Source organism: Drosophila novamexicana, unplaced genomic scaffold, assembly GCF_003285875.2.
Source record: "Drosophila novamexicana strain 15010-1031.04,08,12 unplaced genomic scaffold, DnovRS2.1 tig00001089-arrow-arrow-pilon, whole genome shotgun sequence".
Classification (NCBI taxonomy): domain Eukaryota; kingdom Metazoa; phylum Arthropoda; class Insecta; order Diptera; family Drosophilidae; genus Drosophila; species Drosophila novamexicana.
In genome coordinates this window covers 975855-999396 of record NW_020824841.1, presented here as the reverse complement: position 1 = coordinate 999396, position 23542 = coordinate 975855, and the positions used below count along the sequence as shown (strand labels likewise).

General features: G+C 42.0%; 4 protein-coding genes across 5 annotated transcripts; 1 reads left to right on the top strand and 3 right to left on the bottom strand.

Moving 5' to 3' along the window:
* Nucleotides 1–805: 805 nt before the first annotated feature.
* LOC115766297 lies at nucleotides 806–12301 on the bottom strand. Of its 2 annotated transcripts, XM_030710171.1 has the most exons (7): nucleotides 12201–12301; nucleotides 4468–4809; nucleotides 3637–4253; nucleotides 2233–2446; nucleotides 1850–2168; nucleotides 1669–1793; nucleotides 806–1601 (listed from the first exon to the last, which is right to left on the bottom strand). In XM_030710171.1, the coding sequence occupies exons 2-7, from the start codon at nucleotides 4643–4645 to the stop codon at nucleotides 1450–1452; spliced, it is 1605 nt and encodes a 534-aa protein (XP_030566031.1). In that variant the 5' UTR covers nucleotides 4646–4809; nucleotides 12201–12301; the 3' UTR covers nucleotides 806–1449. The 2 variants fall into 2 exon arrangements, with proteins under 2 accessions (XP_030566031.1, XP_030566032.1); XM_030710172.1 differs by lacking the exons at nucleotides 3637–4253; nucleotides 4468–4809; nucleotides 12201–12301 and adding an exon at nucleotides 2447–2519 and having other exon boundaries at nucleotides 2233–2381.
* A 1157-nt stretch (nucleotides 12302–13458) lies between these two features.
* Nucleotides 13459–15945, top strand: LOC115766341. Its single transcript, XM_030710235.1, has 9 exons — nucleotides 13459–13757; nucleotides 13832–13936; nucleotides 14001–14144; nucleotides 14205–14316; nucleotides 14384–14517; nucleotides 14617–14757; nucleotides 14824–14979; nucleotides 15039–15446; nucleotides 15505–15945. Exons 1-9 carry the CDS (start codon nucleotides 13560–13562, stop codon nucleotides 15892–15894), a joined length of 1788 nt encoding a protein of 595 aa, XP_030566095.1. The 5' UTR covers nucleotides 13459–13559; the 3' UTR covers nucleotides 15895–15945.
* Nucleotides 15946–18416: 2471 nt separating this feature from the next.
* Nucleotides 18417–23367, bottom strand: LOC115766288 (scoloptoxin SSD976). Its single transcript, XM_030710156.1, has 5 exons — nucleotides 23362–23367; nucleotides 23259–23313; nucleotides 19191–19264; nucleotides 18735–19114; nucleotides 18417–18669 (listed from the first exon to the last, which is right to left on the bottom strand). The coding sequence occupies exons 1-5, from the start codon at nucleotides 23365–23367 to the stop codon at nucleotides 18417–18419; spliced, it is 768 nt and encodes a 255-aa protein (XP_030566016.1).
* Nucleotides 21965–23209, bottom strand: LOC115766343 (glycine-rich cell wall structural protein; the record flags this gene model as incomplete). Its single annotated transcript, XM_030710237.1, has 3 exons — nucleotides 21965–22011; nucleotides 22639–22815; nucleotides 22891–23209. Coding segments are annotated over 3 exons (543 nt in total), but the record flags the coding sequence as incomplete, so codon positions are not given.
* Nucleotides 23368–23542: the final 175 nt, after the last annotated feature.

Here is a 23542-nt window from a genome sequence, read left to right as displayed (position 1 = left end):
ATCGATTGGCATGTTGTTTGCAAACGATAGATTTGCAAGCTTGCAAGTTATCGATAGTTCGCAAATTGGCAGCCCCCAAAAAAAAGTTATATTTGATAAACAGCTTGTTGTTTCCAATGTATGGCAAAAGTGTATATCAAATGTAAAAATATGTGAAATATAGCCATAAATAGATATGTAAAGGCCCGTAATATATTCTTACGCATTACTAACATAGCCTAGGCGGTCAGGGCTGCTAGGATATAGTGAGTGATAGTTAACTTGGGCTAATACATTTATTTAGTGGGCAGACAGCTTAGATGCCAATCAAATTGCAACTAACTCTTGAATTCCTATTAGAATTTGCACGTTCTAAGTGGGAATTCGAACGGTTTGATTTCAAGTTGCCATTAAATGAGTCGGACAAAAGCAGACTGCAATGGCACTCACTGAAAACCTAATTGCTACGACACGCAAATGCACAGAGTATGTAATAAAAAGAAATTAAATTTGTGCAAAATAATTATTGAAATGCAAAGAATAGTGATTATTAGCAAAGTCCTTAAAAATTGATGAAAGAAAACAATTTTGTACAGATTTTATATTTGAAAGTATGTATTTTGATTTACTTGTAATATAGCATGATAATCGTGATAATACATGATTATCGCAATTTAACAATGTTTTGGGGATTCTCGGGTTTGATTGGTTTATTCGAAATAGTTTACCGTTAACTCAGATCGTGATGTAAACAAATCAGTTTGAATAAAATACTTTAACTATACATTTGGTCTAGCAGAAGGAGTGGGGGGGGGGGGGCATATATGGTTATATGTTTGGAGGATGTTTACATTTCAGATAAGGTAAAAATCCTAACGTCTGCCATTTTACAATATTTACAAACATACTAATTGCCAAAATACACAATTAAATGTCAAAAACTCATGTAAGTGAAAGTTGAACTTACTTACTTACACTCAAAACGAAACAGATTAACAAATTTTATTTGATTTTTCACAAATGTTTTTTGTTGTTTACAAATTTCTCAGTTTATCATAAAACATATGTATGTATATATTAATACTGGGCTAGTTCCTGGGGGGATTACTTAAACCGATATTCCGAATATAATTAAACAAGTTGTCGACTTTATTTTATTAAGAAGAATATCAATGAAAGTCGTGTAAATTGATATAGAAAATTCTCTCCCTCTCCCTCTCTCGCTCTCTCTCTCCCGCTCTCTCTCTCTCTATATATATATATGTATGTTATGAATGTTAATTTGTATGTAGTATACGAATATTTGTTGGACAAATCGGTCAGTTTAGCAGTTACACAGCGTGAAGCATACACATACACATATGGAAATAATTGGAAATGCTCTATTTTAGTATTTCTGGTATTTAAGTCGTATCTGTATGTTAGGACTATATAGTAAATGAACCGATGCTGAGCACAAATTCCATCTCATCAGGCATTCATCGATTCGGTATTATGAAAGTGCAATGAATGGCCCTTGAGGACATAAAAACAAATAACAATGCTGAAGAGACTCCACGAGAGTGAGATGCAGCTGTCGGATCTGTGTGCCAAATTGTGTTGGACTGCGGCGGGTAATTCTCCTGAAAATGCAAAATTTGTATTATGCTTAAGGTAAGTTTTGTTTGGTATTGAAATTAAGGATATTACCCGTTAGTACTTGAACTTGTACAATTACAGTAAATAGTCTACCAAGTGAACAGGAATAATTGCCACTATCGGAGAGTTTGGCGTCTGGTATGGAAATTCGACTATTGAGCCATTTATCGGATACGCTGCAAAACAAATGAATGAATGAAAAATGGCACATTGAATGCGATTGGAAGCATACCTGGAACGTCTATTGGTCAGTGCTGGCAGCGGTTCCTCGTCCTTGGCCCATGTTATGAAGTTAGTAAAGTATTTCTCCAACTCCTGGCTCGAGAATGTGCTATATGTTTGATTCGCATCGCCGATCAGATTTAGTTCGCTGCCCGTCTCATTTAGTTTGTTGGCTGAGCCGCCCGATTCCGTCGATTTGAGTATGTTGTGGCGCTCCTTTTGGAAGAAATTCCGCGATATTTGACACTGCAGATCCACAGTGCTGCCAGACTTGTAATATCTGTCGCCCACATCCCGTTCATGCTCATCGATTATCCTTAACGGCGGCTCTGCACGGAATTCAGACAATACGCCCATTAGTTCAATTTGAGATATATGTATGTATGAACTTACCCAATATGGTCAGGTTTGTGGTGAAGACACGCGGAGGATGCGTTGAAACCTGGCACATATAGATGCCAGCATCTTCCCTTTGCGTTGGGTTAATCATCAGACGCCAGTTGTTCGGATACTGAAACTTGACTCGTATGCGTGGATCCCCGCTATATGTGACATTTCCAACGGTAAGCAGTGACACCTTCTCGGTTGTTCGCCTCACCCACATTACCTGAAATTTCGATCACTTAATTTCGTCCATTTGGCTGTATTTGCAGTGAAACATAAAATAACTAGCATACAATGCACTTAGTCTGATTTGATTGATTTGGCAGCGTTGCCATCGGGTTTAAAAATGTTATGCATACGTTGCCAGCTAATTGGAAAAATTCGAAATTGAATTTGAAACGTTTTTCTGTTTTGTTAATTGGATTGAACAGCGTTGCCATCGAGATGCTTTTCAAACGTTGCCAGCTATTTGCAAAAATTCGAAATTGAATTTGGCGCAAATACTAAATGCCAGCATTTTTGCTTAAGAAACAAACGGGCACACTTAGCTGCTACAGCTGTTTTGTGTGGCCTGCAAAGGGGATTCCAGGGATTGGCTTAATACTGCGTGTTTTCTTTAAAAACCTTACAGAGCGTGTTACACTTACAGTCTAGAAGGTTTGGCATCTGGTATAGAAATTGGATTATTCATCCATTTATACGGATACGCTGCGAAATAAATGCTAATTTTATTTTATTCTAGATTTTGTGATGAAATGTGTAATGCCTGGATGGAGACATCTCCAACCAAAAAAAAGTATATATACTCCAGTTCAGCATCAACAGCCGAGTTGATAAAGCCATGTCTGTCTCTCCGTCTCTCCATTTGTCTATTTCTTTGCGAACTGGTCTCTCTGAGTTTTAGAGCTATTGTCTTTAAGACTTTGCATAGAAATGTCTCTCTGTTTGAGGTAGTTCATATGTCGGAGCCAGCTGGATGAGATCACTATAGAAACGATCGTTCGAAGTTGTTACTTGTATGTTTCCTAAGATATCTTGACCAAATTCGGCATTTATAAGTCTCACTATGTTCGTATATATGCAAAATCTTATCAATATCGGACCACTTAAGAACGATCGGTCGAATGTATTCCAAGATACTTTTACCGAACGAGCTTCACTTTTATCACATATCACATCGCAAAAAGGAAATGTCTACAAAGGTATTAAATCTTCGGCGTGTCAAAGATATCCCTACTTTCTCCTTTTCTAAAATTCCGAGCACTGTTGTAAATGAATCAAATGAAGTTTGTGATGTCCTTGATAGCCTTCAGCATGGACAAATCAGGAAACTATCAACTGAGACCAGCAACTGATTGTGGTCTAAGCCAATTAATTTGCTTATCAATTATCAGAGTTAATAAGCCCGCTTACCGTCTTATCCTTGAGCATGCCGACGCGACAGTTGAGCACAGCTTCCGTAAATAGATGTACTGCCGAGACGAGAGTCTTGCCCGGATCAACTAGGTTCGATGGCTCCTCGAAGAATGGACCATAGTGGTTCTCATGATGATACTTGCTGCGAAATGTGCGCGATCGTTCCGCATCAGCGGAGCCGCCAACAGTCCAATGGTTCCTGGAGCGTGTGACATCCAGGTTGGGTTGCTTAATGGTGCTTCTGATGCTCTTGGTCGTGGCTGCCGCTGCCGTCGCCAGGCCCGTGGACCCGAGATCTACAGCATTATAGTTCTTAACCGTTGTGCCATTCCCGATCCCACCGCTGTCAACCGCAGTTCTCATTGAGGTCTCGCTTCCCGTCAGCCGGACAGTTGTGAGCGTAGTAAGTCCAACTTGTGCTCTGGCTGTTGGTAGGGTCGGTATCGCCTCGGCTGGCATCGGTGAGACGTCGGGAATTGCGGCTGTCGAGTCCGCAGCAAGGACTGATAGCAATTTGGTAGTGGTATTATGCTCATCAAAATAGAAATTATTTTCTGTGCTGTTGCTCTGTGTGCTCAGGGTCGTTGATATCGATGCACTGGTTGCTGCTGTGCCTGGCCGGAAGAAATTGAGAGTCGACCCCACCCCCAGATTATTGATACATATGCAAGAGAGTGTAATTGATGTACATATGCCGGATGCCAGTGCTCTATCATTACGCTTCCTGGGGCAATGTGGGATAGGCAAAGGGCACTCGAATTACATACACATATTTAATGTGTCCCTCTGATATTGGAACCGCAATGGCCCAGCTTGCCTCATACTTACACAGGACACAACGAAACTGAAATCCAATCACTGTGACAACGGCGAGCAGCCGAACAAGTCTCAGGCTCGGGCTCTGGTTTATGCCCGGGCTATTCTGTAACTGGGTAGTCCGTGGGAGCTGGTGGGCCGCGACTGATGCTGATGCTAATGATGTGTTATTAACTTTTAAACGCCTCATCCTTTGCACGGGATGACGTGACTTTGATAAACGGGCCTCTTGAAATCAGAAACCTTCATTTTATTCCCAAAACGTAGCTGCCCTCAACGCATCCAGGCGCTATAGACAGCATAAGCCGTGCATCTCAAGCTTGCCGTTCTACATGGGAAGTTATTATGGATCAACTGAAAGCATAAAAAAATCGTTTTGGGTTAAGTTGGCTTGGGTCTAGTCCAGGTAAAGCAGGTTGACTTCAAAGAGAGAGAGAGAGAGAGAGAGAGAGGGAGGGGAAGGGGGAGAGAAAGCGGAAGGGGCGAAAGAGACAGAACAATACCCAAACAACAAGTCTATACAGAGGGAAAGAAGGAGAGATATAAAGACAGGGAGAAAAAGTGAGTGACAGAGAAATATGAGGCTGGGCTGAAATACCACCCATAAAAGCCCAAAAACAAGTTATTAAAAGCAGGCAGAGACAGAGATAGAGAGAGAGAGAGCAATAGAGAGAGAGAGAGAGAGAGACAGAGAGAGAGAGGCACAGAGAGGTACATGGGGCTAGGCCAAAACAATCGTTATGAGACCCCATCAACTAGTGTATAGTGAGAGAGAGAGACAACAGGATACGGGGCTGGGCTGAAACAATGGCAATAACACCCCATGAGAGAGAGGGAGAGAGAGAGAGAGAGAGAGGGTGAGAAAGAGAGAGAGAGAGAGAGACTGAGACTGAGATCCTGATCTGGAGCTTGACTTAAACACCGTCTATTAAAATCTCATCAACAAGTTTATAAAGAGGAGGATAGAGAGAGAGAGAAAGAGAGATAGACAGAGAGAAAGAGACATGGGACAAGTCCAAAACAGTCTCTTTAAAACCCCATCAACTCTTCTATTAAAAGAGTGAGAGAGAGAAACCCCATCTAAAATACAGTTTGTGTTGATTGTTCGATAGATGATAGTATGCTATAGAATATGACCGCGTTTAATGAAACCGATATTTTGATATATAGAAATAGCACAAAAGTCAAAGGCGCCTTCTTTGAATAAGGCTGCTTCGTCTCGTAGGTAGTCGGGGGCTCTGGGGCGTCTTCCTTGTGGTGGCTGGAGTAGGTCCTTGAAGGATCTTCTCTTGGGCTTCCTGACTCCCAGCGAGGTCTCTTGCAGTGTCGCTGCAGGCGCTCGTTGTGTCGATTGGCAAATGCTTCGACTTGGCTGTCTATAGTCTCCAGTTGGAGGTCTATGTACAAGGCCAAGTTTTGGAGTGTCTACATCCGTCTTCGATTTGTCCGAGATGCAATGACCCAAACCTGGATACCGTGTCTCCAAGTTGGCGCCACCACGACGTTTTCAGCTGCCCGGCAACAGGCTGTTGGGGTTTAGTAACCAGCTGGGAAGGCCTCTTAGCCAAGATACTTGGCGCTATTGCCAGAGTGAAGGGAGCTGCCATCTATCCAGACTGCTGGAGCCTTGCCACGCCTCAGTGTGTAGCTGACCGCCTGGCACTTCGAGGCATTGAGCTGGATGACCTGGGTGCCCAGCTCTCAGGCAAGAGGATGTGAGCCTGGGCCCCGGGCGGAGTTCGGTTGGGTTTTTGCCATTATTTGATCATGTTCCACGCATGTTCCAGGCGCAGCTAAAAGCTGAATTATTTGCCATAGAAATTTGATTGTTTTTCATTTGGGCTTAAATTCATTTGAAAAACGTTTCTCTAAAAAATCAATTAGGGACCAAGTTTTACACTAATCGAAAAGCTCGTTCCCTGGGGTGAAAAATTGTTTGTACGGTCGGAGCGTTGCATACAAAATTGTTAAATATTGAAAAGTCCGGAAAATAGAAGGAAATCGAATTAAAAATGTTATGAAATATACTTTGGCCGGGCAAACGCGTCCCCCGAGTAGAGAAGAGAATCGCACAGTTAACGTGCAAAGGTGTAAACTGCGTTGCGTCACTTATTGATTCAGCATCCCGCTGCTGTGGTTGGGAAAACAAAAAGTGTGCTATTTTTTGTTGTTCTATTTTCTATTTTCTCTTTTTCTTTATCTGTTTTTATACCCTGAACCCATTAAAAATGGGTATAAGGGTATATTGCATTTGTGCGAAAGCCAAATGTATGTAACAGGCAGAAGGAAGCATCTCCGACTAAAGTATATATATTCTTGATCAGCATCAATAGCCGAATCGATCTAGCCATGTCCGTCTGTCTGTCCGTCCGTTCGTCCGTATGTATGAACGCAAGGATCTCAGAACCTATACGAGCTAGAGATGTAGATGCTCCTAGTGCCCGCGCAGATCGAGTTTGTTTCCGATAATCGATAACTTGCTCCGTTTCCAAGCAATCGATAAAAATCGATATCGATATCCTGTTTTTGGACAATTTTGGTAAATAATAAGAGCTAGAGTCACCAAACTTGACATATAGCTTCTAAAATAGAATATATATATGCATTTGATGTTGGAAGCAGAGGGTTCAGGGTATCCCCAAGTCGGGAGCTCCCGACTAGAACCTCTTACTTGTTTTATTTTTTTTGATTTGTATCAAGAAACTGATTTGTAAGCGGGTTTTTATTGCCGTAACACAGATGAATAAAACGAATTAAAGTTTCTTCCTGCGGCAAGTTGTTGTTTCCTCGTCCGTCGACGCTGACTGCGCCGTCGACGTCAACGGCGACGTCGTCATCGTCGTCATCGCTGGCGTCCATCATAGTTTATGTCCCGTTATGCCCCCGTTCGCCCCGCTCGGCCCGTTGCCCGCAGTGTGCTTGCTTATTACATTTCTCTCAACTTTCATTTCCACTTTTGTATCGGCTGTGTGAACGCTCGGGGCGTGGCAGGCGGCTGGGCGCGGGGGTGGGGGCGGGGGCGAGATGTTGCCGGCGCTTGCCCTTGGCTCAAGACATAATCACCGTAATAAATATTATATTAGTGAAGTTGTTGTTGCTCTTGTTCTTGCTGACATTCGCCCCCGCCCTCTGCTCTCCGTTAGCTTTTGTTGAGGATTTTTTTTTGCTGTTATTGTTGTTGCTGTAGTTAGCTGTTGTTTTGTTTTGTTTCTTCCATTTTTTTTTTGTTTCTTCTTCTGTTGACATCTGATTTTGCCATTTGCTGCGATATTTTATTTTAAAGGGCGCACCGCCTCGAAACTATGCACAGCGATAACAAACGGAAGGCTTAAAGCCTTTTGCGTATTCTAATTGCACTTGATGGGCGGACCCGGGAGCCCACAGAAGGGATGGTGGATGGAGGAGGGGGAGCGAGAGTGGGCGCGGACAGGATTTTCTCATAACATAGCAGCAATAAAATCTTAAATGAGCTCTATGGCGACGCTTGTACAGCAAAATTTCATTTTATGAAATTCTCGTGCTGCTCTCAGTCCCAGCTCTTGGCTCTCAGCAGCAGCGTCATCATCATCAGGAGCAACGTCATCATTAGCTCAAGAAAAAGAACTGTAATCTGTATAACTGAGCTCCAGCTGCAGACTGTCACGTTCCTGTTTTCTTTCGCACTCTCTCTCCCTCTCTCTCTCTCTCTATCTCTTTTATTTGCCCAGACCCAGACCCAGACCCAGACTCAGGCCCAGCGTCAGCATTTCCTGTGCCTTACCTGACTTTGACTAACTAGCTCTTAACGCTTAGCATATGCGTCCAAGCTACCCTCGAATCTGCATGCGTGGCCACATACATGTGCACATGTGTATGCATGCGTATGTATGCATGTACGTTCATATGTACATATGTATGTCGCAGGGCACCTGCTGTGCCTCATTGAGTGCAAAACGTGCTTTGTTTTGTTTCGTACGCATTACGCGTAAGTCTTGTACCCCCCGCCCAACCATCCCCCTGGCACCCATGGCCAACACCCGTTGTGTTTATTACACCAAATTCTTCTTGTTTTACGCGTATATATTCAGATTAGAAACTTCTTCAGGCGCCTACGGCCGGTTGACATCTTGGGATTACGGCTGTTCTCAGCCGACGCGCTAACTTTGTTGACTTTACTTCGACACACGCACACACACACACATACATTCGAATAAGTATGCATGTCTGTGTGTGTGTGTGTGTGTGTTGCTGCGGTGTGCTCGACGGTTAACGGAATTTAACAAGCTTGCGGTTTTCGGTTTCGGCGTGTGGTATATTTGTCTGCTTATCAAAGCCGAAGGCCTTGAGGAGTGATATACTGAGGTTAGCCTAATGTTGCTTTCCAACACTAATTTGTAGCGTATACGTAATACGAATAGGTGTGTGCATGTGTGTGTAAGATTTGCTTAAACCAATTAAAGCTATAATTTATGAATCTCGATATTTAAGTCATGTATCCAAAGAAATCGGATATATATTACTATATTATATTATGTTGCTTTATAACACTAATTTATGGCGTATACGTAATATTGATGCATACACACAAACGAATGGGTGTGTACATGTGTGTGTAAGATTTGCTTTAAACAATTAAAGCTATAATTTGTGCATCTAGATATGAGGAACTTGTGTCCATAGAAATCGGAAATATTACTATATTGTTATATTGTAGAAATATCATATTGTAAAAATATATTTTATATTATAAAAAAAAATCACATATTTTGAGCACTGTTAACAACATTTATTTCGATTAGATCCTTTGTAATTCAACTGCTCGTTAAAAAACGAAGATGTCAAACTTAAATCTTTTTGTATACAGCTAGAACAATGGAATTGAGCATATAAGCCATAATAAGTATGAATAAAAAGCTTCAGTTTTTTGTTATTTGGTTATGCAAAACCTAAATTGGAGATATATATCTGCATATATAAAACTGTTTGTCCTGACTGACTTATTGACTGATCAACGCACAGCCCAAGCCGTAAGAGCTAGGAAGCTGAAATTTTCCCTGTAGTTACCTGATGTGATGAAGCTGCATCTTAAGACGGGGTTTCGGGAAATTCAACCCGCAAGTGTGGAAAAATCGCGAAAAACGTTTGTAAGAAACTTTTTGCTCACCATACGAATGGCCTTAAACCCAATTTCAAAGTTCTTTGTTCAAATTCATTTGAGGGGTGTTTCACACTTTTCGAAAAATCCATTCCTCCTTGGCGGAAATGGGAGTCAAAGATTTGGTGGATGACGTTTCGCGCTCAAATTCATTTTCAAGAATCTATATGAAAAATCACTTGAGACGTGTTTCACATTTTTCGCAAAATCCAAACTTATTCGGTGGAAAGTGCATTTTAAAGATTTTTTTACATACGTGCCACGGCAAGGCCGGGTTATACCCGCTACTAAGTATATATATATAAATTTATATACATTCTTATATATACATATATACATATAGATAAAGAAAAGACTTCTTTTTCAACTCGATTCGGCCTCTAGCACTAAATACTAGACTTTTTTGTCAATAAACCTCCATAATATTTCCATTGAAATATATTTTAGCTATATTTTATTCCTCGCCCAGTTAGCTTTGAGCTTTAAAGCCCACATATTTGAACTGTGGCCAATTTAGCAGAATTAAGCACTTGAATTGAGCCTTGAAAAGACACATTTATAGTGAAAAAGAATATGATATAATATTGTTGTTCCCTTTGAGTATCCAGTCAAAGGGCTAATAATATATTATTAGAAATTTAATAAAATTTCCTAGTCAATTGTTCAATTTGCTCTGCGTTGAAGCGAATACTGAATATATTAGATGGCAATTAATGGCCAGACTTTGCGCAATATCTTAGCCAAATCAAATAGCTATTTGAGAAGTTGTAAATCATATTATCAGGCACATGCTCATGGAGCTAATGTCCTTTCACTTTGTCCACTTTACGATGCAAATATTATTGCTTGGAAGGCCATTTAAATGTTTTAAATAAAATATGATATTGTTTTACCTATCTACACTCATTAAGCCTCGAATCCTTGGATTTTGCTCAGCTCGGGGAGGCAACGAACCTGGTTCGAGCGCAATATACCGTAAGGCATGTAAATGACATGAAAATTTCTGTGGGGCATGCAACAACACTTGTATAATGTGTGTGTGTGTGTGTGCACACATACGCACACCTGCCTCAATGTATTTGCACTTTACCACGGACTGGCATAAATGTTGGTTTAACCAAACTAATTGTTTTAATGCGAATAAATTATTCACACCACATTAATCAAAAATGTATATTTGCCTGACTTTGATGGGCTACCTCAACCGAATTACATTCAAAATGAGTTAATTAAAGCACGTAGTTTTTGCTAAAGGACCCTGGCAAGGGGGGGGGGAGGGGGGAACAGCGAAAGGGAGGAATTAACGAGGCTGCGATTCTTAAAACAAATTAAATATTTCTTTCTTTATATTATTATAGAGCTATAGGTAAAGAGGCGGGGAGAGAGAGTGTGTGAGAGAGAGAGAGAGAGAGAGAGACAGAGAGAGAGAGAGAGAGAGAGAGAGAGGGGGAACGAGAAAAGAGGGAGACAGAGATAATGGTCGGAAATAATAAAGAGATAGAGTGAGAGAGTTGAGAGAAAGAAACTAATTTGTTGGGGACCTAAAACTAATAAAAATGTCAAGAAAGAGAGAGAGAGAAATGGAGAAAGAGAGAGAGCGAGAGAGCGAGAGAGAGAGAGAGAGATAGAGAGAGGAAGAGAGGGGGGGATGGAGCGAGAGACTAGAAAAGAAGCGATGTTTTTCGTTAAAAGGTCAAAAAACTTTGCATGATTGAGGGAAAGAAGGCGGGAAAGTCAGAAAAAAGAGCGATAACACCAGAGAAAGGGGGAAATATAGAGAGGCCAAATTAGATAGATAGAGCGCGAGAGTTGGGAGAGAGAAGCCAATTTTTGGGGGGACCTCAAACAAACGAAATTTACAAATATTTTATGGTAATGAGCAAAAAGAGAGAGAAAGAGAAAGAGAGAGAAAGGAAGCAACAAGATACAATCCAAAAATCGTATGTATGAAAGATCCAATCAATTAAAGCTCACAAATCTTTTACTCTTTTTGAGGCTGACAAAGGACACAAAGAGTATCCAGAAGCGAAAACTAAAGAAAAATTGAAAAAAAATATAGAAACTGGGTTAAAGCGAGAGAAAGTCTTCTATGTCATATAAGTATTATTCCAGAAATTCACATAGATTTAGTATAATTTTGTCGGTTTTCACTTAAGTAAAACGTTAACAAGTCTTAAAGTATTTGCTAGTATATACCATAAAATACTAGTATATACCAGAAAGTACTTAAAGATTTGTAGCTTACAGATCGACACACAGTTCCATTCAAAACTTCCGGTGAGGGACGTTCCTAGATAGACATCAATTTTTCTGTATTTTAGTTTTCATTAGGTTTTACAAATAACGGAGGAAAAGGCGCCTTGGGCCACAAGATGCCGGCGCCACGTTAAATAACCGGAAAAAAAAACACAAAAATAATAAGAAGAAGTGGAAAAACTGTGAATGTTTGTCGAGCAGAAAATGGGAATGCAGCAATAAAAGGAAGCCGACGGAGACGGATGCAGCAGCAAGTGGATAAATCTCCCGTCCACTTCTCTCTCTGTGTGTGTGTGTGTGTGTGTGTGTGTGTTAAATGAGTTTAAACAATTTAATTGTTACAACTTTCACTAACCCGTTTTGAAATGTTTTTTTTATAATTTGTATTCCCGAAATCGGCTAATGCGATTAGATGCGAGCTGCGGCAAGTTTTTGTATATTTTTGTTTATGCTTTTCGGCATTTGCGGCACATCACAACACTGGCACTTGTTTGCATTTGGCAAAAAAAAAAACAACAACAATAACAAAAATGCAAAAAAAAGTACTTGTATTTTAAACGCGCGTAACGGTATTTGCTCATTAACAGTTTTGTTTTTTGGTGAATATTTCAACTAGTTTCTCTTAGCTTCATTACTTGTTTTTTTAACGGTTTCTCTTTTTCGCTTTATTTTTGTTGGTCTTGCCCATTTACGCTGCTCGAAGTGGCATTCCGGCAGCAGTTTGTTTGTGTCCTTACTAAGTACTTGACAGCGAGACGGCCACAAGAGGCGACAAAGACGACAATTGAATTTTGATGTTTTTGCCAGTGCGGGCCCAGCACGTGGGCATCGCTTATTCTTGAAAACAGTAATGAACTGTCGTTCGCAAAATTACAGACACATTGCGAAGCATCCAAATGAACAGCTCGGCAGCCATTGAGTGCAAGCTCTCTGCGCGCTGCACACTCAAACTCTCCAATTTGCAGTTCACTCAACGATGCTCTCTACTCACCACGGCCGTGTTGTCGTCTACCATGTGGTGAGTGTGCCAATGTGTCCCAAAGCTTTGTGCAGAGCGAAGGGGTGCATTGAGCATCTGCTCAAGGGATGCTCATTTGCGCTCAATAACATTTAACTGCTTTGCACTTTTCTGAGTCCATTTGCCTTTCACTCCAATCAGAGTATTTTCGTATTATTCCAAACACAGTTGGGACTTTTTATTCAAGGGAAATTCACTTTCGAGGTAATCAAAGCGTAATAAGATCGTGTACCATAAAAATGTATGTTATGTGCCCGATCCCATAGAGCATCTATATCCGGAAATGTTTGTTGGTCTATCAAATTTGGTATATTTTAAGCTAACGATATCTCGCTTTGTTTCTTAAAAATCGATAACTATCGATTGTCAAGCATATCTCGAATAATTAAGGATCTAGTAACAAGAAAAACCGCCACCTAAATGTACGTCATTCCGACTTCCTGATCCATTGTGTGTGCCCAATGGAAGAAGAAGCAGAAAGTCGCTGTCCTATCAGCACCTGTGGACTCCTAAAAGTTAGTACTGAAACTAAGTAGACGCCCATAAAGTTGTCAAGTTGTCAATTCGTCCAATGCTTCCATATAGAAGTCACAGTCACAGCCAAGACAAATACATAAACACAACACAACAAACGAAAGAAAATATTTGAATTGAAGACAGACAATTTACAATAATCCAATTAACTGATCGGCCACCATGTCCAAGCGCCACAAGGAGGACGATGTGCTACGGAGGGAGCGGGCCAAGCTGCGTTTCAAGAGATTGGTCAGAGTCGCCTTCGTGAACCATCAATGGATCAGCGAGGTGGACGATCAGGGCATTACCCTGAATGTGAAGAAGAATGTGGCCATGCTGGTGCGCAAGAAGCACAAGACTGGCATTTTGACAATGGCGGTAAGCGAATGGACCCTATACATGCATACATATATATATATAGATCATTCCTCATCGATCGGAGCATCTTACAGCAAAAAGGCTTGCTAGCCACCCGGCATCACACCCGGAACATTCCGGAGCGAAAAAAACTATGCACAATCGTCGCTGGCCTCGGCTGCTTTACCCAAGTGCCACCGGTACGATCTATTGATATATTTACATCCATCATCTAAACTTCCTACTTCCGATGGGCATTCGCAGAAGATTCGAGCTCGTTTGGTGCCCTACCTACACTTCATGGTCGTCGGTTCGGGTCGCACCTTGATGAAGGAGGGCGATGTGCCGACTTGTGTCTACTTTGTGGTCAGCGGTGAGGTCGAGATGTCCAGAAGGATATGGAATAAGGTAACAGCTAACAATATGCATTTAACTGGTAGCTCTATTTCATCTGGCACGTGATCACAGATCACCCGCAAGTTCGAATCAAAGCCTGAGGCATTCTTTGGACCAGGCGACTGGATCGGCGAGATTGAGCTGTTAGAGGGAGGCCTGAGAATGAATACTTATAAGGCCACAAGTAGCTGAACCAAAAAAAAACGAGTCTTTATTCAAATGCTGATCGTCATTTTTGTGCTCTATTTCAGCTAATTGCGAAATTCTGGTACTGGATGACTTTGACTTCAATGATTTGCTGAGGCCGTATGTGAAAAAGGTTTGGATCGAAAAGAAGAAAGCGATTGCCTCGCTCAGCTATCTGAAGTTTATGAATGAGTCACAGGTGAGTCTCGAGTGTGGCCGTATTTCAAATGGCAACCAAACCAAGTGTGACCAGATTCAGCTCGAGTTATCGATTGGCATATAATCCATTCGCCTACAGATTGTGAGTGCCTGCAAATTTGGCATTTTAAGGCAATACGATCCCCTGAGCACAATATATCCCGAGGAAAAGGACAGCATACTCTATGTGCACTTCGTTCTAAGCGGCGAATGCGTTCTATTACAGGCCCTCCACATGAAGGTATGTAATTAATGGAATCTACATATTCGCCCCGATTCGAGTCCGTGGAGTACATCCGCCACTTAGGTGTCCAATGCGAAGGGCGAAGTCCAGTATGAGCTATCGAAAGTGATCGAGGAGGACTCGGTCAATGATGCCGAGGACGAGAAGCCGGAGCCATTCGATGTTAGGGAACTGTTGCGCTCGAACTCATCGCTCGACGAAGCCAACAAGAAGAAGGCGGTATGAAGTATGAATTCCAATTTGATAAACCAACTATTTGCGGCTCCTTTTCCATGCAGAAACGCAAGGCGGAGTTCGCCAAAATTGAGGCATACTGCAAGATCTTGAACCAAAAATCGAAACCCGTCGACAAAGTGCCCGATTCGCTGACGCGCCAGCTGAATCGTTTCAAATCGGTTGTCGTGCAGGGAATGCTTGGCGATTCCATTGACTTTGAGGATTACGACGAAAGCCATTTTTCCTCGTATGACGACGATATCAATATCGCCAGGCGATCAAGTCGACAGAGCAAACAGAGCAAACAGAGCAAACAGAGCATACAGAGCAAACAGAGCAAACAGAGCAAACAGAGCCGAAAGAGAGAGCTGATCAACCCGGAAGCGGAGTCTGAGGAGTCGGAAATATATACCGCCTCCTCGTCGAGCTCGTCCAGTAGTTCAGTATCTATCAAATCGCTGAAGTCTATCGTAAATGTCCATGTTTTAGTTTAGTTCGATGCATTATTTCATACATTTTCTGGTACAGTATGATGGCGATTATGCGACCCACTTTGTTGACGTCGGTTCGATGACTTATGGCGGCCTGTTTGGCGTGGGCGAGAGGGGGGATCATCGTGTTGTCATGGCCCGAACGACAGTACAGTGCCTGCTGATGCCACTCTACTGGCTCATGGAGGAAGAACAGAATCCGGGTCACATCTGGCATCGTATGCGCTTCTATTTGGATCGCTGTATACCCTCGCGTGAGACGCTCTTCAAGGACTTTAGCAAGACACGTAAGTGGGCGCGGTTCAAGAAGGAGTGCGTGGAACCGTTTACGCACTCGGTCACAAATCCGACCAAAATCGAGGATATACCCATCTATATACGTATCGTTGAAACAAAAGAGCCGAGGACCTATCCTTGCGATCCTTAGCTCATTGGGCAACCAATTGCAATTCCAAATTTCCATATTAAATTTCTTTACTTTTATCAGATCTTTGTTGAAGTTCTTTTATTTTTATAATTTTTTTTATTTTGATACCTTTTAAATACTTTCATGTAGCTCCACTCAGAGTTTTTTTTCCCATAACACTTTAATCGCCTAAAAAATATAATGATTATTCATTAAGCGTATATTGTGTATTTTCATTTTTCATTGATTTCAAATCGATATTAATTAAATTTTATTTAACGCGCACACAAAAATACGCAGCTGTGACGTCACAGTGCAAATGAGACGAAGTCCTAAGCATTACCTTTGGCTCTCTCGATGCTATGAATGGCAATGAGCGGGAGAGCGTATTGAATGTGCCCACTGAGCTCACGCCATTGGTCGAAATGCTTGCGATCCCGTTATCTTAGTTGTGTGCTCTCAATAGTAATTGCCTTTGTGCCAGAGCCGGCTGAGCGAATTTAGTCTGCGCGCATTTGCCCTGTTGATCGCGTGTGCCTATAAAATAGTGAAACTCCTTTTTTTTTTATATATTTTTTTCTGTTAAATAAATGGTGTTTAATGCGATTAGTTTGTGTTGTGTTGTGTTTGTTAGTTGCCCCTGAAAAAAACGGATCTTTAATGCATATTTAACAATCGTTACGCATCGCATTTTTATGCAGCCGCGTTTTTTTTTTGCCCACAACAAATTGGCACGCAAACGGAGTGCACATCATGAGAGAGAGAGAGTGGGAGAGCATAAAAGTGAACTATGGAGGAAAGGTAAGCGTGCTTTTGCTCACATATTCTTATTTATATGCAGATAATTTTTGTTATATATTTATTTATCATTTATGCCGTTGCATCGTTTTTTTTTTCATTCTGTGGCTCGGTAAGCTGTTTCTTATTGCTTAAATTCTATTTGTATTTAGTCTGCGATACATTTACTTATTAATTATAAGATATTATCCGGTGTCGCGAGGATCAAGTGAATAATGTTCAAATATCCTTCTACGTACTCGCATTTATATTAAAATGCAAAGCTAAACAGGAACTGGTTCAAGCTCATAAAACTTGATGTGAACTCAGGGATGCTCGCGATAAGTGTAGACACAAACCCATTTTGTAGCCAAGCCCAATACCAGCAAATACCAAATAATGTTTTCATTTAAGCTGAATCAAATCTCTATATGACTTGGTGTTTTTTTTTGTTGCTTGTTATTATATTTTCATAGCTTAAATATTTTAGTTAGTTAAGAGTGGTTATATCTCAACAAAATTTAAAGGGCATGTGGAAAATGCATATATATAAGAAAGTACCATTAAGCATTTGTAAATTTCCCACCAAATAAGTTTTGTGTACTTCAGGCCAAGACATAAACCAGCTAAGTATTGCTCCCCTTGGGCCGGCGCTTACGAAGATTATAAAAGTATTTGATTGGGAAATTTAACGGATAGTGCAAATTTATAAAGGCAACCCATTTTTGGGCACTTGTAAATTTCCTACTAAGGAAGTTTCTCACATTTTCTCACAATTACACGTAAATGACAAGTACATCCTCTAGAATTTAAAGCTTATTTTTATGCTTAGATTATTTTAATGGAAAAATGAACGGATAAAATTGACACACGTAAATAGTGCACTCTTACAATATAAAAAAAAATACTATTGGGTACGTAATGTACCTAAAAAAGATTTATGAACTTTAAGCCAAGACATAAGCCAGTCGGTATTCTCCCTTCAGCTAAGTCTTATGTGTAAGGTTTAAGTATTTGAATGGGAAAATAAACATAAAGGTCCATGTAGGCAATTTGCCCTTACGATATGAACAGTACAATTGGACATTTTTAAATCCTCCCATAATTTTAAGCTTATGTTTATAGTTGAAACTTTGAGCGGATAAACGGATATTATGGTATCTAAGCAGCGCACACATACGATATAAAAAGTACCTTTGGGTATTTGTGAATTTGCTACTGAAAAATGTTGAGTACTTTAAGTCAAGACACGAACCGGCAAATATAAAATATTATTTTTTGGCTAAAGCCTGAGTTAATAGTTAAAGCATTTGTATGGGAAAGAGGAGGGATAGAAAGGGAACATGAATGCACAAATTAACGGATAATATGCGAATACTCTCACTTACGATATACAAAGTACCATTGGGTATTTATGTATTTGCCACTAAAAAATGTTGAGTACTTTAAGCTAAGACAAAAACCAGAAAATATAAAATATTTCCATTTGGACTGAAGCCCGAGTTAATACTTAGTTAAGCCATTTGCATAGGAAAATAAACGGATAATATAGGTACATTGGGAATTTGTGAATATCCCATTATGGCTTACCCCTACTTTGGGACAGAGCTAACGGTTATCAATAATGGTAAATATTTTACTGGGAAATCACTCTCAGGAGAAATGGAGTTTAATTCAAATTATTAAAGAAAAATATTAAAAAAACATTTAAAAACAAATAAAAATAAAAATAATAAGTAAAAAATGCATATGAAAATAAACCGAAATCAAGTGGACCAGGTGTTATAGTTATATTCCTCATTCTCCGCACAGAGATTGGAGTAGTTGGGATTGCGACCCCTGATGCACTCAGAGGCCGGCGGACCGGCCCTATAGATCGGATTGTTGCGCACATTTGTGACCGCATAGTTGCAGGCGAGCAAAGTAGACCCCAAACCGTTCGCGTCCGTGTACCGAGCAATGGCACAGCCAATGCGATTGTTGCGCTCATTCACCATGGTCGTGAAGTGGCCGATGGCCCTGCGAATACCAGAAGATTACAAGCTGGTAAAGAAGAAAGGAGCTGACAATTGGGGCATACGCACGGTCCGGCACGTGGCACATGGACTTCCGTGTCGGCGCTGGTCGCCGAGCGATACTCCTCGAACCAGGCGGCAATCCGCTGGCGCAGAAACTCGGCCACATCAATGCTGCGCGTATAGAGAACGCTCAGGTTCTGGCCCGCATAGCGATAGGTGTTCGTGTTGCGGCACTCGTCGTGCGCCATGCGGCACTGCAGCGTATTATAGGCCGCCAGCTGGGCCAGTGTGGAGTCCCACGCCATGGTGGCCATGTGCAGGGCGCTGGGAAAGCCGCTCAGGCCGCCGCCGGCCAGCAGATTGCGGCGATCGTTGTGCTCCTTCAGTATGAGGGGTATGTGTGCATCGATTGGGACGAATTCGCCGCGACAGCCGCTGGCGAATTGCTGAGCTTGCTAACGGTTAATACACACGCACACACACACAGAGACCAGACATATATTGGCCACGCCCACTACTTACACCGCTATTGCCGCACACAACATGACGCAATCCGGCCGGACAAAGCGCCGGATCACAGTAATTCTGCGCCACGGCCAATTGGCCAAAGCAGCCGCTGCACACGAGCACAAGCATCAGCCTGGCCCCACAGTACGGCTTATGCGGCGGGTGGCTGTGGCGCGTCATGGGCGTTTGATTATAAGTGCAGCACGTTCTATGCGTGCACCGCCGGCCGAGCGGTATTTATAGTCAAAAGCCTGTGCCCGATGCTGCCTCCGACTGACAATGGCAATGACAATGACAATGGCATTCATGCATTCCATATCTAGGTCCATCGAGACATCTGTTCTTTATGCCTCTATACAAATCAAGACTGAACAAAATTAAAACCAGGCGCAAAACACCCGCTGATTGTTCCATTTACTACACGCACGCCTCTGTGCGTGTGTGCGTGTGTGCGTGTGTACGTGTGTAGGCGTATGCGTAATAAATTTGCCCGCAGCTGTTGTGCACACCTTGCCCACACAGCCAGCACCCCTGCGCCCTCCGCCCGCCGCCCTCCACACGCCGCAGGTATGCCGCAGTCCGTCATAATGAGTTTCGCATTTGCCGCACACGTTGCGCTCGCGAACATCCGGCGTTTTACGGAAATGTCATTTGGGTTAGCCGCTTTCAGGTCAAGTCTGGCTAATTGGCATAACAACATATAATAATTTTCTGTCGGGCGCGAAATTGAATGTAACTCTTACGACTCTCTGTTGCACTCTCCGGCTAGCCGCGGTCCGCCCCCAAACTGATTTTCAGGATAATTCCGATTTGTTTTAAATTGTTTCTGGAATCGATCGAGAGTGCGCTCCCATTGATTCTATGTAATTGGATCTCAAGCACAAGCCACATATTTTTGCTATTTCATAATCAACCCAATCCAAAATATTAAAAGTCTTTCTCAAAACTAAGCTTAACGCTTGTTAAGATACATAATGCATTATAATCAATTCAGCTAACCAATCTTTTGTTTAAAGACACTTTTATGTATACATATGTTTAAATGAATGTATGTATGCATGTACTTATGTATGTGCACATGTTTGTATGTATGTATATATGCATGCATGCATGTATGTATGAATGTACCACATGTGTGAAGTTAAATATGTATGTACATATGTATTAACTTGCATGTATGCATGCATAATAGTATGTCGGTATGTGTGTGCATGTATGTATAATGTATATGCATGTGTGTATGCATGTGCATGTCTACATCTATACATGCATGCATGTATGTATGCAAGCATGTATGTATGTATGTATACAGGTACGTGTATATGTGAGCGTGTATGTATGTATGCATGCATATATGTATGTATGAATATATTTATGTATGCAAATATGTATGTATTACTGTATGTATATATGTGTGAATGCATATAAGTATGTTTGTATACATATGTATGTGCATGCTTGATTATATGCATACATGTATGTATGTATGCATGTCCGCATATATGTATGTACGTATGCATGAATGCATATATGTATGCATTTATATATGTATGTATATATGTGTGTTTATATGTATGTACGTATGTATGTATGTATGCATGTATGTTTGTATGCATGCATGTATACATGTATGTATATGTATGTGTATGTATTAATATATGCATATAAGGTATGTTTTCATTGAGCTTAGCCCGCTGCGTGGCAAATTAAAAATATATTTTCATTGTTCTACTGACTAACTAAATGATTGCGAACACCAATTTGCTCTTCGACCGATAGCTCCTATAGCAATACAACGTTCAGTGGTGCTGGCCAACTTATTTCTGGCAACATTTAAGATTCTAAAGAAAGCTGTTCAGAAATTTTTTGGAGCTTGCTTAGCTTATCACGGAAAGTGTTTGACTAGCAGATGCCCTGTAATATTATGAATTACCCCTAACTAATGCACACATATGCTCATGTATGGCTTTAAATTGGCTGAATATAATATAGAACATACGTACGTACTCTTAAGAACTGTCTCGCCTGTGTTCTATATATATTTGATTGCAATCTAAGCGATTCCCAATAGAGGTGTAGGGTATAATAAAAGCTGCAAAGTTTTTGCGACACATACGGTTAAAGTTGAGGTACGTTTAACAAGTTTAATTGAATTGATGGTGCACTTTTACTTTCTGACTTTGACATGTGCCAACAATCTTATGTATCGACGCCAGGGGCCAGCCTTTGGCTCGAGCCCAACTTCCGTTTCGATACCCTGCCCGAACTTGTCTGGGCACGCAGGCCAAAGAGTCCGTGATTCAGCTTTGGGTGTTGAAGCTTTTTCGTCTCAGCGTTGACAGTGAGCCGCATAAAGCTTTTGCATGAAACGCCAAGTGGGTCGGGCGGGGGTTGCGGTGGGGCAGTGTTCGCACAGGTGGACATGGGGGCAATCGAAACGAGACGTTAATTGAAATGCTGAAATGCAGCACCTGCAACCGGTGGGTGCCAATAGCAAAGGCACATATTTGTTCATCATATTGAAAGGCCGGGCCCAAAAATTGAACACAGATTGCATTTTCATTAGCCAGATAGGTCAGTTCCAGTTCGTTTTTCATTTCATGTGTTAAATCGAATAAATTCTCTTTCAACCAGCTATACACAAACGTTGGCAGTATTTCCAAAAGGCAAACGATTTTTGTTTCTTTTAATTTCACCTCTCTATGCGATTCTCATGTATGACTTAAAGGCTGCCAAGCTTTGGCTTAAAGTGTTATAATATCAAATGTTGTCTTGCTAGTTTAATTAACTTAATCTCTGCTCTGACTCTTATTTTCATTTACTGTCTCACTTGTGCCTATATTATTGTATATTATGTATATTTATAATATTTATATTATGTATGAGAATCTAAGTCAATACATTTGGAGTCTACGAACGTCTCGAGCTATGTATATTTTATTAATATGCCAGGGTATTTACATTTCCCCATACGAAAAAGTTACGTGTGCTTTCTTGTCACAGTTAACATGTGTTATTCCACAATGTATCTCAGTTTACCATCAAAAGGCGAGCCATGTTGTACAGTGAAAACAAATTCGGTTGCCGATCCCGCAGAGATTGTCGTCACAGGAAATGACTTCGCAGTCTTTGCACCCGGTTCGCATAATTAATGCCCGGAATCAAACAAAATGTATTTGTTTTAGGCTTTATTATTGTTAATGTAATGAGTATTTACAATTCGAGTGTTCAACGTAGCGACAGCAAATTAAAAAAAATATATAAAACAAATATGTGAAAGGGTTGCTCCAGTTTCGTGCCCAAGCTCCTCTGTGCCTGGCCACACATGTGTCACAACCTAACCACAAGGTATATCTGGTGCGCGCGCTCGGCCGAGTGTGGACTGCTCTTTACCAGCCGCTTGAGGCCCAGCCGCCCTGGGGTGCCCAGCCACCGCCGCCGCCACCCTGTGGTGCCCAGCCACCGCCGCCGCCGCCACCGATGCTGCCTGCATCAGAGATGACCTTAACGATTTGTACAGCGCCGGAGCTGCCATAGCCGCCACCATGACCGCCGCCATAGCCGCCACCATGACCGCCGCCATAGCCGCCACCATGGCCGCCACCATAGCCGCCGCCATGGCCGCCACCATAGCCGCCGCCTGCACCAGCATCGGAGATGACCTTGACGATTTTAACAGTGCTGCCGCCGCCGTAACCACCGCCGTGACCGCCGCCGTAACCTCCGCCGTGACCGCCGCCGTAGCCACCGCCATAACCGCCACCTCCGTAGCCGCCGCCAGCACCGCCATCGGAGATAACCTTAATGATTTTAACTCCGCCGCCGCCGCCGCCATGACCGCCACCGTAGCCGCCACCATGACCGCCACCATAGCCACCGCCATGGCCGCCACCGTAGCCACCGCCATGACCGCCTCCGTAGCCGCCACCGTAGCCACCGCCGCCGCCGCCGGAGCTAAGGGCGCTGCCGCCGCCAAGGAAGCCCGCATGGGCCATGCTGCACACAGCGAGCAGACAAACGAACACCTTCGAACAGAAACAGGCGCAGAAAATGAATACAATGAATATCACAGCACAGCACAAAAAAGCAATAGCAAAAACAAAACAAAAATGTTTAAAAAAAAAATGCTCAAAATTCGCTAATCCCGGCCACGAGATTTCGAGCTAAGCCGCCAGCCAAGACGCACCTTCATGTTGGCTCTGTGTACGTGTGGAGCTGGTAGTTAGGAGTTAGGATTTGCAAGTGCGACTACGACGAAAGCTGAACTTCAACTGTGCCGTAGCAGTGCAACGGCCGTTGCTTTTATTTGCCACAGTCAGCGCAGGCGAAGAGCCAAAATCACAACAAAAACCAGCTCGACCCTGCCC